Source organism: Rhipicephalus microplus, chromosome 2 (genome assembly GCF_043290135.1).
Source record: "Rhipicephalus microplus isolate Deutch F79 chromosome 2, USDA_Rmic, whole genome shotgun sequence".
Classification (NCBI taxonomy): domain Eukaryota; kingdom Metazoa; phylum Arthropoda; class Arachnida; order Ixodida; family Ixodidae; genus Rhipicephalus; species Rhipicephalus microplus.
In genome coordinates this window covers 124,379,774-124,396,479 of record NC_134701.1, presented here as the reverse complement: position 1 = coordinate 124,396,479, position 16,706 = coordinate 124,379,774, and the positions used below count along the sequence as shown (strand labels likewise).

Genomic DNA, 16,706 nt, shown 5'->3' with positions numbered 1-16,706 from the left:
TTCTTCGAATGCAAGACTTTTTCAGTGTGATCGCTTGCCCACGCGTGGACAAGTAGCGGCCTCCCACGGCGATCTCTGTAACTTGCTTTTTCAGTCACAGACGCACATACAATTTTTTGCTCACAACTAATGGGGCCGACGCCGGCGGCGGGATTTCTGCGACATGAGCTCTCTAACACTATCACGTTAAATACCTGGTCTTACAGCTGTGATCAATATAGGTATTTATCAAACACATTGCAAATTTTTGTTTCTCTTTGAGTAAGCTTGAGGAAAATGAAGCATGGTTGTGCGATTATGCTTTTCAATTTCCCATATGTTAAAAGCCAGGTTCATATTGTCTAGAACATCACTGCTTCCTACATCCCATCTTCGTTTGTTTCGGAACGTCTCTTTTATACAGCCGAATCTCGATAATTCGAACTCAAAGGAGCCTGAAAACTTGTTCAAATTAAAAGAAGTTCGAATTATTTAAAGTTAAATAAACGAAGGGCTCTCCATGCAGTGGCGCATGTGCATTTAGCTAACACACGAGGGGGAAGTTTCAGAAAACTTACATTTATTCACAAATCACAGGACATCCCTTATTACTTGAAGTAATCGGTGATGTGCGTCTGCACATGTTTGCCTTGCAGCGAGCTTGCAAAGCATTTCCACTTTGCCTTCAGCTTTCTCCTGGCAAAAGAAGTTGCGCGCGGAAATGTCCAGTGCCGACACTTTCTAAAGACGACGACAACAAGAACTGCGTAGCGGTAGCAGAGCCTCTCCGCTACGCAGCCGCAGCATGGCCAGCACATGACGAGAAAAAAGGAGCGTCTCCACGTGGAGAGAAGTAGATCGGCATTTGAGAAAAAGCCAACACTCCACGGCAGCTTTTTTTTGCTCCTTCGCGCGCGTCGTTGAAAGGAGAAGAGTTACATGGCAGGGATGGGAAAGAAGAAAGCGTCGCACAGGCGCGTGAGCGACCCCCCCCCCCCCCCCCCCTCAAGGCGCAGAGCCATGCTCCCGCAAAGGGCAAGGACGGCAGAAGATAGCACCTTTGATAGTGCCTTTTTCCTTTCCTTCAACCACACATTCATTCAACCCAGCGACAGCTTTTCTTTTTTTTTTTTTTCCTCTCTCTTTTCGCGCGCGGCTTCAGAAGGAGAAGGGTCTTTACGTGGCAGGGATGGAAAAGGGAAAAGCGTGGCACAGGCGCGTTGCAGATCGGCGATTGAGAGAGTGCAAACATTCCACCGCAGCGTTTTCTTTCGTTCATTTCCTTCGCGCGCAGCGTTGAGGTGTAGCAGGTGTCGCCGCGGTATTTGGCGGGGTGCTGAGAGCATTATCGGAGCTCAGTATGTTCGAATTAACCATCGCATGTTTTACGCGTTCGAATTACCGGGCGTTTTCGCCCACTGGAATACACATAGCTTTGATGGGACCTCAGCGCGAGTTCGAATTAACCAGAAGTTCGAATTAAGCGTGTTCAAATTAATGAGATTCGACTGTAATAATTTGCTTTGCACCTTTCGATTTTCCTGACTTGTGTATTTCCAACGGCCATGGGACAGCTTGAGAGCTCATCATAAAATTAGACAGTTAATCGTCACAGGCTTTTACTTACTCACCTTTTAAATAAAATGAACTAATGCATGAAACTTTGTAAATCATGTTGTTTAGCACCGCTCTTTCTAGCTGTACTTTTGAGCATTAATAGTAGGTAATACGTGATATTAACAGCAGCATACAGTCATCATTTATGTGCCCATTTTAAACAGCGTGGCCTGGAAAAGCTCAATGCTTTCCATGTCCCTGCATAAATTTAGAGTCACAAAAAAAGAGAGAGAGAGATGTGGCACAGCATTGACAAGTTTGTGCCATAAGCAACACAGAATACACTCACTAAACAAAAGTTGTATGGACCAGAAAAAAATGCTCCGTTCAACAGGAGTTCCATTTACTTAAGAGATGAACAAGGGTGCATGATCTAAGGATGAAACCAATCATGTTAGAGGTGTTTGCTCCATTTAGGCAGCAATTCGGATTAACTGAAAGCACACTGTAGCAGTAACATCCTCCATTTGCATCATACTCTGCATTGCTCCCTCAATACAAATGATCAGATGACAGAAAACAATAACATCAGTTTAAGGGTCAAAGTGGCCCTAATGAGCACATACTAGGTACCAGCAGCTTACACTTGTGGGACCGTTCCAACAACTGCAATGCCATGGTTTTCTTTCATGTCGAGGTAGTGTGATGTTAGTGTGAACAGCACCACCTAAGGGTGAAAAGAAAAGCATGCAGATGGATGTTGCATTTACCTCTGACTGCAGAAATACAGACATAAAGAAATAGTAGGACATTTTGTGCATTTTAATATAAATTCAAATGCATGTCGTCATGAGCAGATGATAATATTATAAACTGTACAATTTCCAATCAGCCTCAACTACTTAATACAATCAACTTGATTGATTGATATGTGGGGTTTAACGTCCCAAAATCACCATATGATTATGAGAGACGCCGTAGTGGAGGACTCCGGAAATTTCGACCACCTGGGGTTCTTTAACGTGCACCCAAATCTGAGCACACGGGCCTACAACATTTCCGCCTCCATCGGAAATGCAGCCGCCGCAGCCGGGATAATACAATCAACTTTTCAAACATACATCCTGGAGGGCACAGATAGGTGTAATTGTGACTGCTATTAAGCATAATGCTCATCATCAGATTTGCATTGATTATGCACTGATTATGTGTTATAACTTGCACTTATTACGATTTAATCAAAACCTCAGAAGCAAGAAACTCCTGATCATGAGCATTATGCTCATGATCAGATTTGCAATGATTATGCACTTATTATGCATTATAATATAACTTGCATTGATTATGATTTAATCAAAACCTCTGAGGCAAGAAACTCCTACTGGTCCATAGCTTGGGAGACGCAGCCCAATATGCAAATTAACCAGGAAGCGATAAACTGATCGCGTCAACTATACGGTCGAATTTATGTGCGAGAATTCGGGACCACACAAGTAATAAAAGCTATCCGAGAAACAAAGTTAAGCGAATACAATTTACTGATTTTCTACTGTACTTACAAGAGACAATTTGTTTAGCATACGCTCACAAGTAATAGCATGTACAGACAGATAAACCATGCAAGCATTACTGTAGCTACATCTAAGCCACAAACTGGTGAACTTACAACAACCAGCTCAATGGGAAGTGGAATACCCAACCTCTTGAGGACAGAGGGATCGAGGAAAATCTTGACAGCCATGATTATTGCTACGGCAACAAAGGCCACCAGTGTAGTCTGCCACGCGACGTCATCAATGCGGTCAAAAAAAGCATAGATTGTCTGCAAAATAAAAAGAGTAAGACATTATTTCCAAATGTGCTAGCACATATACGGCAGGTGCACATGGCCCTGCTAAACACAAGTTTGTTATATGCAATGATTATAAGCGTAAAGTGTAAACTAAGAAACGATGGGCGACATATAATGATACCGTTTATAACAACATATCGGACAGAACGATAGCACCATCCACTTGTGTACGCTTCCCGAGATAAAATAGACCATTTATTACAATGCTACAGTGATGCGATATCAGATATAATATGAGCACTTTTCAGAAAAATCACCACTATTTGTCGGCTCTTCAGTGACAATTTATAATCTTTCTTCTCGAGCAAGTTTACAAGAGAAAAGAATAACATACAAGAGGCTTTAACCAGCTGGGTTTTGCCGCACTGCCATTTAGTTAGCAGAGAAAAAGTGCCTAATGCTCGTCTGCTTTGCGGTGGTACGCGGGCCTAGGAAGGCGTCCTTCCGCTGCTTAACACATCGCGTCAGTCAATCTTCCCCACCGCTGCACTCGACCTTATTTGAAAGCAAGCGCAGCAAATTTTTCGTTTCAGAAGATGTCGGCATCTCTCGAGGTGGTTCGTCATCACTGTCGTCTCCACCATCCCTTATGTTGGAGGCCATTTGAACAATTTCGGCGCTCATCATTTCTCCCGTCACCACCACATCCTGCTCACACAGTGCGTACTCCAGAAAATCACGTCATTTTCGGTGGCACCGTTACCTATAAGTTTTATGACCTCTTGACAAAGTTCCTCACAGTATGTGAAGTCATCGGTCTCTGCCGTGTCTACTTCTGGCAAACTGACATCACGTTAAAACCCAGCATGCGAAACCTTGTCGAAAGCGTAGACAAAGGGATGCTGAATTTCTGCGCGATGGTTGATTTCGTTTGGCCTCCTTTCTTCACTTCCTTAATTAGGGCAACCATTTTTTTTTTAGTCTTGGCAACTTACGCTGTTCTGACGCCATGCTTGCCGCACTCATGCTAAGTTGCCGCTCCTCATATTCAGTGAAAAATCCGTACCGCGTATTTTGCACAGATGAAAGGAAATCACACCTCAGGGAAAATCATGAGCGCTACACAAAGCCAACGAGACAAACTACGCAAGCATGGGCAGAGGGTCTCCCTGCTCACGCATGTGTCACATGACGTGCCACAGGGTTACTTGACAATGCTGATATGTTGCTGGGCTGAGACTTCGTGCACTTCGCGTTCTCGGAAAGCATTGAGGTAGTGGCAGGCGCAGCTAAATAAGAAAAATATGAACAGACTTTAGGCGTGGCAGCATCGCGCAAATCTTGTGAAATAGTTCGGTGGCGGAACTTTCGTTCCACTCTTAGTCGAGATTTAAAGTTATCCATGACCCGACCCAAAAGTAATTCGAGATAAAGGAAAAAAAATACATGGAACATATAGAAAAATGTTCGGTGCCGCGGAAAATTTTGACTCACTCGACTTTTCGAGATATGCGAGTTCGAGTTAACGAGGTATTACTGTATCTACTCTATTGAATATCAAAGCAGCCAAATGTCACCTGCTTATACACATTTGTGCACGCACAGCCATGCTCTCATGCACCACAGAAAACTTGACCAGGGGCAGTTGTTTTGGCCATTCCCACCCTTAGGGACAAAAGTTAAACCTGTTTATTCAGGTTGCAAAGCTCTCTGCGTCACTTGCCACATGAAAAAAAAGAGATTTCAATCGTCATATTCAGAACATTTTTTCTGGAATTAACAATTATTTATTGAATGACACAAATCTCCCGCAGTAGAGGCACTTAAGAGGAGATGCGGGTCGAAAAACGCGTTTTTTTCAAAATTACCGATTTTTTTATTTTTGCCTGTTCTGATAAGATTAGTACCAATACTGTTATGAAAAAAATAATGCAGGTCGAGACTTAACTGGAAATGGTTTAAAATTTCATCTAAAGAGCACAAGGTGCCTGTTAAAGAGTGGAAAGTGTGCAGTCTTCAAGCACCTTGCCGCCGACAATGCGCCGCCGCTAGCCATTGTTGATCGCATGAGTCGAAGAGTCGAGCCTCACTCTTCAAATAACAACAGTTTCTCTCGCTGATGCAGCACAAAGATAATAAAAAGAATCACTCTTCTGCACGTTTTTCGAGCGCCTCGACTGGCTTATCACATGGTACGAATCGGGGACCGCTGCGGGCCTGTATGTGCTGTGAAACTTATTTGGGGGTCCATGTCTTGTCAAGCAGCGCAGCTTAAGGGGGGAGGTGGGGATCGAAAGTAAAATTCTTTAGTTTTTGTCGTAGAGCAATGAAATTTGGCATGCTTACTGGAAACTGCGCTAAATGATAAATGACAAAGTTTCATTCAGCTATCCCCAGTAGTTCTGACATTATAAATTTTTTTATCCATCAGTGTACTACCAAACTTGCCCAAAGCCTGGTGTGACAAAAAAACATGGTAGAAGCCTATAGTTGCTCTTATATTTTAGCCATTGGGATGGTTGATGTCGTGACATTCTGCAAATATTTTTATGACTCTGTTTTTATTTTACAGAGAACATTGTATACATGCTTGTAAATGTGGTCGTTATCATAATGTGAAATTAGCTTAGGAGTAAAAATACTGAGGTAGTAATTAACAAATATGAAAACGTCACGACATAGAAAATTCACTGAGTAACACAATGCAAAAAACCACATGAAAATCCGTCAAGCCATAGTCATGCAAGCATCGTGGCAAGCTGGACAGTCGGGTCAAAACACGTTTCTGAGAAAACTGGCGTTAAAGTTGAACAGTCAGTAAAGGTCCATCAAAATGCCCCGGGACTGTAATACTTTGTGTCTTTGCTTGCGAGGGTCTTCTTACATCCTTTCTCTTTCATTTTTTCTGCACTGCGTGCTTTTCGTTTTCTTTGCTGCTCTTTTTCTTCAGCTCTTTGAAGGGCGAGGCTAGCAGGATTGATGCCCACGGACTTGCACATTTCAGTGTAGGCTCGCAAATTCCCAAAATTGTAGCGTGCAACTGCTTCATGTACTGTTGTCTCCACTGCGAACAATGAAGCGTGTTGGTCCTTTGAAGTCAGTGACCAAATAACTGAATGCAAGCTTTCCGCCGCATTCTGAGTTTTGTTGCCTTTGCATCGCTCCAACAGTTGCGGGTCAGAGAGACGTTGGTATACAGGCAGCAGAGCCTCCGCTACACGTTTCGACAGGTTATACCTGTGAGGTGGTGCTGGCTCCATTTTGGCCTGTGCTGAACGATGTTTGCACCAGCTATCAGGGCCAGGTGGGCAGAGCTCATGGTGAGGCTCGTCGTCGGTGGACGTGACGTGATAAAAAGTGGCCATCACGGCCCTTTGCACGTCAGGGACACTTGTGTGTTTTCGCAAGGCTAACCCGTAGTAGCTGGTCAGTTTTTTAATCAACTCCTGCGTCAGTCCACCTCTCCCACCCAATGGCTCCCCTTTCTTAGCTCTTGTCACCAGTGTGCGGAGAGCGGTGCCCATTCTCTTCTGCACATGGTTCACGCAGTCTTCTTTGGTCAGTGGTATGAAGCCGTACACCTCATCTTTGCACAGAGCAAGATAGGTTCGGCTGTCACCATCACATATAATGTTGGTGTAGCGGAGGCCATACCTGCTGACAGAGCGCCTGAAAAGTGTCAGAGCAGCCTCCACTTCCATCTGTCCGGAGCCAACATCAGTATTCTTCTGACATTGATGTTTCTCAGCCCAAGTGACGAAGTTGGGGTCGCTCTCTGCTGGTTGTTGACAACACCCAAGACAGAAGTTGGAAAGGACTGTGCAATCCAGCACAAGCCCCGTGTAAAACTCAATAATACATCCTACCCCAATGTGTGAGCTGTGGCCTCTTGTAAGCCACGTGCCGTCATACACAACTGTGATGTTGTTTGGGCTTGATGGCTGCATCTTACTGTACACGTCTTTTACCGCAAGCACAGCATCTGCAAAGATGTTTTGTGCAGCTTCCTCTGCTCCTGGTGTGAATGTTTTTTTTAGGTGTTCCTGATAGGTTTTTTGATGAATGCCCCGATGAGAGACATTCATTGTAGCCCAGAAGTCATTCAGGGCAGTGGGCCCTTTTCCAATGGACTTGATTGCTTGCATGGCTCTTAGGTTGACTTCAAAAGCCCTTCCTTCGGATTTTCTACTGGATGACCAAGGTGAATGAATAGGGCCACAGGAAGCACACAAAAGTACCAGTTTTACTGCCAGGCCCAATTTTGTCCCATGCTGCACTGACAAAGTCTTCTTACAACATTTTGGGCAGAGTGCAGGTCCTATTAGGGAATTCATGGCAGAAACCTGAATTAGGGTGAACTCATCCTCTTTTGTTGCCGATGTTTGCTCCGTTTGCTGCGCGAACCCGAACTTCCGCTCCGTTGCCGACACCTCGCGAAGTGCATCGCGGACACTGCTGGCTTGCTTCTCGGCGCCTTCCGAGGACACGAAACGAGGTTCCAGGTGTATTTGAACGGTGCGCTTCCGCTGAGGCAAACGATCGCCGACATCCTGGACAGCTGGCACCACGTCGTCGTCCGCCGCCGCGAAAACGAAACTTTTCTCGCGTTCACACCGCACCGTGATGCCGCGGCTAGTTGATGGCCCCGGGTCTTCAGTGTCACTGCCAGGCGTCGATTCACCGTCACTTTGAACAGCCGGCACCGCATCGTCACCCGCCGCAGCGAAAACGAAACTTCTTTCGCGTTCGGGCCGCACCGCAACGTCGCGGCTAGTTGACAGCCCCGCGTCATAGGCCTCACTGCCGAGCATCGGCAGCGAGCAGGTGTCGGCTTCCGACGACACGTAGCTTGGTGGCGACGCGGTACTTGGTTCGTCTGATTCAATCGCTGCTGACTGCTTCGTTTTCCCAACAGGAGGCTTGCGTTTACGCTTCCCGTAAGCGTACTTCGTCCGGTACTTCGTCCTGCACTTCCGGTCCACGCGACGATCCATTGCGGGCGCTAAGCCTCGCGCTAGAGAAGAGTTGGCGTATCGGCGACCGTATCGGCGTATCGGCAGGGGATTCGCAAACTATAGTGCGCCAGCGTGTGCGTAACAGACGTGCGTGCGCGGAGCAGACGACCAGCGCAAGCAAGCGCGTCCCAGCAGCCACTCACAGAGCGCGCTCAGTACCACGTGACAGGAGCGACCAATGGGTGCGCGTCTAAGGCGTCGCGGATGCCTTCGCATTTTTTCTGTTTGTGCGTTTATCTTAGCTCGTAGAGTCGTGGTTTCACCGGGAGAAGTACGGCGGTGAAGCAAGCTTTCCAGTGACACCAAGCTTTCCGCGAGCGGCGGCGAAGGCGCGGAAGTATCGCGCTCGGAAATGGGCCATTTTCGCGCAGATTTCAGCCAGCTTTTTGCGATCCGCGGTCAGAAAAACATTTTTTAAGCTTACTTTGAGATCGTTTTCGGCGGAAATATTTTTAGATATGATAGAAATGGTGATGCAGAATCCAAATCTGCCCTTATCCAAAATTCTTTTTTTTGCGAGAATTTCGCGATTTGATCCCCGCGTCCCCCCTTAACAATGCTTTTCTTATGTAATTATCTCTGTTATGAATAAAAAAAAAAGGCATTGCTCGCAAGTGAAAGCCGTTGTGCGGCGCGCTTTGTAGGAATAGGCTACGAGCAGCTGGTCCGATTTGCGGCAGTTGTTGGCTTGAAAAAGCCAATGCATCAAAGTCATTCACACCCCTCAGCCGGAAAGTTCGTGATGCGGCAATGGATGACGTCAGCGCCAATCTTGAGAGGTCGAAAAAGCTCGCAGTGAGAGCTTAGCAGGGACGACATTGCCATTATGTACGATGGTATATGGCACAAACATGGCTGTAAAATGGCATGACACTGGAAATGTCTTTGAGAAGTCGGCTCGAAAACGCCGATAGGGACAAACTCATGGTGCTGGCGTATTTTAGTCGCAGTGGCCACTACAAGAAAGATTGTTCTTTTTGGTGTGCAAATTTCATCTGATTCATTAGTATCTTTCATAAATGAAAACTCAATTTTAAATTTAAAACTCGTTTTTCTCGAAACACAAATTTTGCAATTTTTTCCAATGTGCCCCTCCTTCTTCGGGCACTTCTAGTGCTCGGATCCGCATGAAATTTTGCCCAGTTCTTTTCCAAAGTATGACAAACGCAATTACCTAGTTTAAATTTCAATATTTTATTGTATAATAAAAAAATCGTATGTACACCTTTACTAGGGTAGGTGAAATATGGGCTTTTTACGTCTATTATTTTTCACACGTATTACATACCGTATTTACTCGCATAATCGGCTCACTCGCATAATAGGCGCACCCCTAGTTTGGTCGCGGAAAATTCGATTTTTTTTAATTCCGCGCATAATAGGCGCACCCCGAACTTGGCCGTGATCAGAAACGATTCTACCCCCCAGCGGTACAGTTGGAACGCGGTCCCCGTACCCTGAAGAAAAAAAGAAGGCAAATCGACGAGCAAATAAAAAAAATTCGAAGTGCAACGACCTAACCAACGTGTTTGTCGAAATAAAACTTGAAAAAAAAAACGCGTCCATGAGCGAAAAAAAAAACGGCTGTTCCATCAATTACTGGTACCCCCCAAATCGCCGCGCTTTTTGGAGGTCACGTGTACAACACCGGGGGCTTGATCGCCATCACCACCATCAGAGAAAAAGAAAGAAACGCCATTTTGCAAGCGGTGTGCGTATGTTGTGGTCATGTATATAACTTTGGTTCCACCATGGGGAAGTACGCGAGCTACACGGCTGGGTTTAAATTGAAGGCAGTGCAGTACGCGCTGGAGCACGGCAACCGGGCTGCAAGCAGGCATTTCGGCGTTGGAGAAACCAGTATTCGGTACTGGAGGGACCAAGACTTAAGGCGACGAAGAAGACACAGCGGGCTTTCCGCGGTGCCAAGACCGGCAAGTATCCGAACGTCGAAGAGCAACTGGTCCGGCATATACGGGAGCTACGACAAAACGGCTGTGCTGTGTCGTTGGATATTGTGCAGACAGGCGCGCAGAATAGCCCGAGCGCAGGGCATCGAAGCAAAAGAGTTCAAAGCCAGCTCCGGATGGACAACTCGTTTCATGCGGCGCCATGGCCTCGCACTGCAAAGGCGGACCACCTTGTGCCATGCTTGTCCTGGACAGTTTTCGTGGGCGCACCTAGTAGACCGCGTACGAGATGAGCTAAAGGAGCTGCGCACAGATCTGGCAGTGATTCCGGGCGGCCTCACATCGATACTGCAGCCTTTGGACGTGTCCTTGAATAAACCTTTCAAGGACAATGTTCGAAGGCTGTACACCACCTGGATGGCTGGAGGACAACATCAGCTGACTCCAGGTGGTAAGATTAAGAGGCCACCTGTGGAAATGCTGTGCGCTTGGATCGTGGAAGCGTGGCAGGCGATCTCCGACGAAGTCATCAGGAAAAGCTTCAAGAAGACGGGTATCTCGAACGCACTGGATGCGAGTGAGGATGACATGTTGTGGGGTGCGGATGATTCGGACACCGAAAACGAATCCCCGCTCGGCGAGGATGAATGTGTGATCTCCGACTCGGACTCCGAATAGGGAAAAGGAGGAACAGCTACGACTTTTGTGTAAATAAATTTTACGTATGTGTGCGCAGTTGACGGCTCTCGCTTGTTCATTAAAAGGTATGTAGGTATGTTTGTTTTATGCTGAATTAATTGGTAAACGATAAAGTCGCCTTTTACTTGACAAGTGTGCAGATTTAAAGCGCGAAAACCGAGTTGAAAAAATTTTCGAAAATTTTACCCCGCGTAATTGGCGCACCCCTAACTTCGAGCCGGATTTTCTGAAAAAAAAGTGCGCCTATTATGCGAGTAAATACGATATTTTGTATGTGCTTTTTAATTAGTCATTTACACTCTACACTTTATTTGAAGCATTATGAACTATGAATGGTAAAAAATTGAAGAATTTTAGGGATGAAAAGAGGGGGGCAAAAGGGTTAAGGTTTCATTTTGTCATGTTACAGAGCTAAAAGTGTGTAACTTGTAAGAAAACTAATTATATATTTGAAATCAGCATAAAAAGTTCCATAAGCAGCTCAAGATTTATTGCTCCAAGGTGAATATTAAAGAAAAAGTGTCTTCGAGTAGCATCTCCCCTTAAAGCCAAGTTAGTATGAGAGCAGCTATATTATTGTCAAATTATCTCGACAAATGTTATTGAATTTAGACACTGTCACATTTTAGTTTACATTTTAAAGCCGAACTTTTTGCCACCGAATGACTGACCAATTTTTACATACCAAGACAACACAGAGTCTACAAGAAGCAGCCCAGTGAAGGGTTTCAAGTTCGCGATTCCAAACGGCTGTCGGTTTAATATGCATCATGTGTGCAGTGCACAAGCTGCTTGCTGTCCATCTGCATTAGAACAAAGCTCTTATCGCTGGCAATGGAACCTACAACTCGCTCAGCAGCTTTACATAGAGATTGGGAAACCACAACATCTCCCATGAATGTTGAAGTCATAAAGCGGGTGTGATTATGAATGTTGAAGTTATAAAGCAGGTGTGATTGGCACAGGGCAGAACAGTTCAAAAGATACGTTCATGCAAAAGTGCCAGTCCATCGTACGGCCATAAGTGGAGCTAAGCACGCTGTAGCAGTTTCACGAATCACTACCTGCTCACCTTGTAAATGGTGAACATTCCGCTCATGTGAGGCACCCTGTTTCCAAATAGAGATCCCAGCTGACTGACCACCACTTGAATGGCCACGCCAGTTGCAAAGCCGTTGATCATCTGCTCCGACAAGAACACGTTGAGCGCACCAAGGCTCAGGAAGCTGAACACCAGCTGCTCACATGAAATGCATGGGAGAACAAAGAAAGAAGAAATGATAAATACTCAGTTACAGTAGCAGCTCATGCCACAAAGTTCAATGAAAATAATGCAAAGACGTGTAAGGACACGTTTCAGAAAGCCTCCTGTTTTGATACAACAATCACTCAAAAATTTTCATCAGTACGTCTACTATTGCTCCGCTGTCATGCCTACATTTGGTTTTGTGTGGCTAGCAAGAATGAAACATTTTTGTGAAAACGCTATAAATGGATAAATGAACAACCATAATGATCACGTTTGATTGGTACATCAGTGAAGAAGCATCCAAGAGTGTTTTTGGAGAGGAAAGCCCTGGATGTCATGAGAAAATCATGACCCCCAAGACATTGATGCAAAATGATAACATCATCCCCGCCAAATTGCTCGTGGTGATAATTACGACGACGATGGCAGCCTGACTAGGACAACATCGCCAATGACAACTGAACAGGGACCTACGTGCCATGGAACAAAATCAAATTATGGCTGGGGACAAGTAGATTCCTGTTTTAGAGTAAATAATATTTTGTCTTATAAACCTTAAGAGAAATGAAATGTTGCTGAATTAATATAAAGAACAGTAAAGAGCAGCGATGGCGTAGTGGTTAGAGCATCCGCCTCGCATGCAAAAGGTCCGTGGCTCAAATCCCGGTGCCGCGCAGTTCCCAACCGGATAAAAAAAAAAATCCGCGTGGTGATGGAACTGCATTACGAGGCCTGAGGTGCGGCCTCACCGGTAACCACCGCTGGGAACGCACACCCACACCAGAGAAGGATTGGCCACCCTGGTGCAGTATCTGGCCACTACCTCCCACATGCATACGTCAAATAACTCACGGCCCTCAGTCCCCAGCAGCTGCGAAGCAACTGACCACGACGGCGGTCAGATCTGCAACGCAGCAGAGGGTGCCAAGAATCTCTGGATCCAGACAGGCCGCCATTAGAACCTGAACTTGGCAACGTTTAACGCTAGAACCTTATCTAGTGAGAGAAGTCTAGCTGTACTATTCGAGGAGCTAGGGGGTGTTAAATAGGATATAATAGGGCTCAGTGAGGTTAGGAGGACAGATGAGGCCAATACGGTGCTACAGAATGGGCACGTCCTTTGCTATCGGGGCTTGACTGACAGAAGAGACCTGGGAGTGGGGTTCCTAATTCAGAGAAACATAGCTGGCAACATAGAGGAATACTATAGCATTAATGAAAGGGTGGTAGGTATCGTAATTATTCTGAATAAGAGATACAAGATGAAGGTGGCACAGGCTTACGCGCCTACATCCAGCCATGATGACGCTTCAGATGAAAGCTTCTACGAAGACGTGGAATCGGCAATGAGTAAGGTAAAAACACAGTATACAATACTGATGGGAGACTTTACTGCAAAGGTAAGGAAGAAGCAGGCTGGAGACCAGGCCGTAGGAGATTATGGCATCGGTACTAGAAACGCCAGAGGAGAGCTACTAGTGGAATTCGCAGAACGCAATAATTCACGGATTTTGAATACCTTCTACCGAAAACGAGGAAACTGCAAGTAGACATGGAGGAGCCCTAATGGCAAAAATAAGAACTAAAGAGACTTTATAATGAGTGCACACCCAGGCATCGTGCAGGTTGTGGAAGTGGTTGGCAAGGTACGATGCAGTGACCATAGAATGGTACGGTCTCGAATTCGCCTAGACTTGAGAAAGGAACGACAGAAACTGATACGCAAGAAGCCAATAAATGAGCTAGCACTGAGGGGGAAAGTACAGGAATTCAGAGTCTCGCTTCAGAACAGGTCCTCGGCTCTTAGTGAGAAAACCAACCTTAGCATAGATACAATGAATGATAATCTGACGAGTATCATTACGGAGTGTGCAGTGGAAGTTGGAGGCAGGGTAGTTAGACAGGACACTGGCAAGCTTACCCAGGAAACGAAGAATTTCATTAAGGAGCGTCAAATCATTAAAGTCTCAAGTACAAAAGACAAAATAGAACTGGCAGAGCTTTTGAAGTTGATTAATAGGCGTAAGGTATCCGATGTAAGAAGGTATAACATGAAGAGAATTGAACACACCTGGAAAAACGGAGAAAGCGTCAAAGCAGTGAAGAGGAAACTTGGGATAGGCAAAAATCGGATGTATGCACTAAGGGACAAAGAAGGCAAAACAACTTTCAATATGGATATAATAGTTAATATAGCGGAGGAGTTTCACAGAGATTTGTACAGCAGCCGGGACAACCACGACTTTAATACTATAAGAACTAGCAGTAACCCAAATGACACCCCACCAGTAATGATAGAAGAAGTCAGAAAGGCTTTGGAGAGCATGCAAAGAGGCAAAGCTACTGGTGAGGATCAGGTAACATCAGATCTGCTGAAAGATGGAGGACAGATTGTGTTAAAAACACTAGCCACCCTGTTTACGAGGTGTCTCATGACGGGAAGAGTACCAGAGTCTTGGAAGAACGCTAACATCATCTTAATATACAAGAAAGGAGATGACAAGGACTTGAAGAATTACAGGCCGATTAGCTTGCTCTCTGTAGTACACAAGCTATTTACAAAGTTAATTGCTAACAGAGTAAAAAAAACATTTGAATTAAATCAACCAAAGGAACAAGCAGGATTTCGAACAGTCTACTCAACAATTGACCACATTCATACTATCAATCAGGTGATAGAGAAATGCTCATAATATAACCAACCACTATACATAGCCTTCATAGATTATGAGAAGGCGTTTGATTCAGTAGAAATATCAGCCATCAGCAGACACTGTGGAATCAGGGCTTCGATGAAGTATATATAAACATCCTGGAAGAAATCTACAGGGGATCAACTGCTACCATAGTGCTTCATAAAGAAAGCAACAGAATACCAATCAAGAAGGGTGTAAGGCAGGGGGACACAATCTCCCCAATGCTATTTACCGCGTGCTTACAGGAGGTTTTCAGAAGCCTAGAATGGGAACAGTTAGGGATAAGAGTTAATGGAGAATACCTCAGTAACCTGCGCTTCGCCGATGACATTGCATTGCTGAGTAACTCAGGAGACGAATTGCAACTCATGATTACAGAGTTAGATAAGGAGAGCAGAAAGGTGGGTCTTAAAATGAATCTGCAGAAAACGAAAGTAATGTACAACAACCTCGGAAAAGAGCAGCGCTTCGAGATAGGTAATAGTGCACTTCAAGTTGTAAAAGACTATGTCTACTTAGGGCAGGTAATAACCGCGGAGCCGAACCACGAGATTGAAGTAACTAGAAGAATAAGAATGGGGTGGAGCACATTTGGCAAGCACTCTCAAATTATGACAGGTAGATTGCCATTATCCCTCATGAGGAAGGTATATAACAGCTGTATCTTGCCGGTACTTAGCTACGGAGCAAAAACTTGGAGACTTACAAAGAGGGTTCAGCTTAAATTGAGGACGACACAGCGAGCAATGGAAAGAAAAATGGTAGGTGTAACCTTAAGATACAAGAAGAGAGCAGAGTGGATTATGGAACAAACGGGGGTTAAGGATATCATAGCTGAAATCAAGAAGAAGAAATGGACATGGGCCAGGCATGTAGCGCGTAGACCGGATAACCGCTGGTCGTTAAGGGTAACTAACTGGATTCCCAGAGAAGGCAAGCGGGTTAGGGGGAGACAAAAGGTTAAGTGAGCAGATGAGATTAAGAAGTTTACGGGTATAAATTGGCAGCAGCAAGCACAGGACTGGGTTAACTGGTGGAACATGGGAGAGGCCTTTGTCCTGCAGTGGACGTAGTCAGGCTGATGATTATGATGACAACAATGCACCAATTGACGTCTGAAGCTATGTGAACAAAATAGGTAAAACATTCGAAAGTTTAAACATATATCAAAGTCTATTAAGACATTAAAAAAATTGATACCTTTGGCGCATCACCTAATGGCATAAGTAACCTAATATCAATGATATTAGCAATCAGGCATGCAAGTTCAGTAACAACAGTCACACACTTTGTAACATAACCATTCTTCAAATCTTCTCATGCAATTACTATCTACATAAATGCTACGCCTCTTGTTATACAAACAAAATGTTAACAAGAGGCATGTAATTTGCTTGAATAGCCCAGATAATTACCACATCCTCATTTATATACTGCTAGGAGTACAACATACAGGTTGGAGAGAAAGCAGAGTATTTGTGCAAGATGATCATTTGCACTATGTGTTTTATTACTGTAAAATAAACAGGCCTAAGTGTGGCTAATATGTGCTGAGTAGGAAATATGACTGCTGCCTAAACCACTGGCACTGCCTGCGTACAATCCAATGCCATATAGAAGCATCACAGCAAGCAACGACTGATAGGATAATAAAAATTTATGCATTGGTGTACAGCTGCAGGATAAAAAGCATACGCAGCAGAATATAACATTCGAGGTAGGAAAGTCCCATAACGCTCAATGTGATGAGATTAAAAAGATTTCCTGATACACACTGCAGTTAGCTGTAAAAGGGAAACTGGGAGGTAA

At 44.9% G+C, this 16,706-nt stretch overlaps 1 protein-coding gene across 4 annotated transcripts in view; it reads right to left on the bottom strand.

Annotated features, from left to right (window-relative positions):
- LOC119170757 (prestin) overlaps window positions 1-16,706 on the bottom strand; it is an 89,622-nt gene that overhangs the window by 56,123 nt on the left and 16,793 nt on the right. For all 4 annotated transcript variants that reach the window (XM_037422012.2, XM_075886761.1, XM_075886763.1 and 1 more), the window contains 3 exons: window positions 12,025-12,189; window positions 3,203-3,358; window positions 2,181-2,263 (listed from right to left, as the gene is read on the bottom strand). In XM_037422012.2, the coding sequence (XP_037277909.1) occupies window positions 2,181-2,263; window positions 3,203-3,358; window positions 12,025-12,189 (404 nt within the window). The remainder of the gene's footprint in view (window positions 1-2,180; window positions 2,264-3,202; window positions 3,359-12,024; window positions 12,190-16,706) is intronic.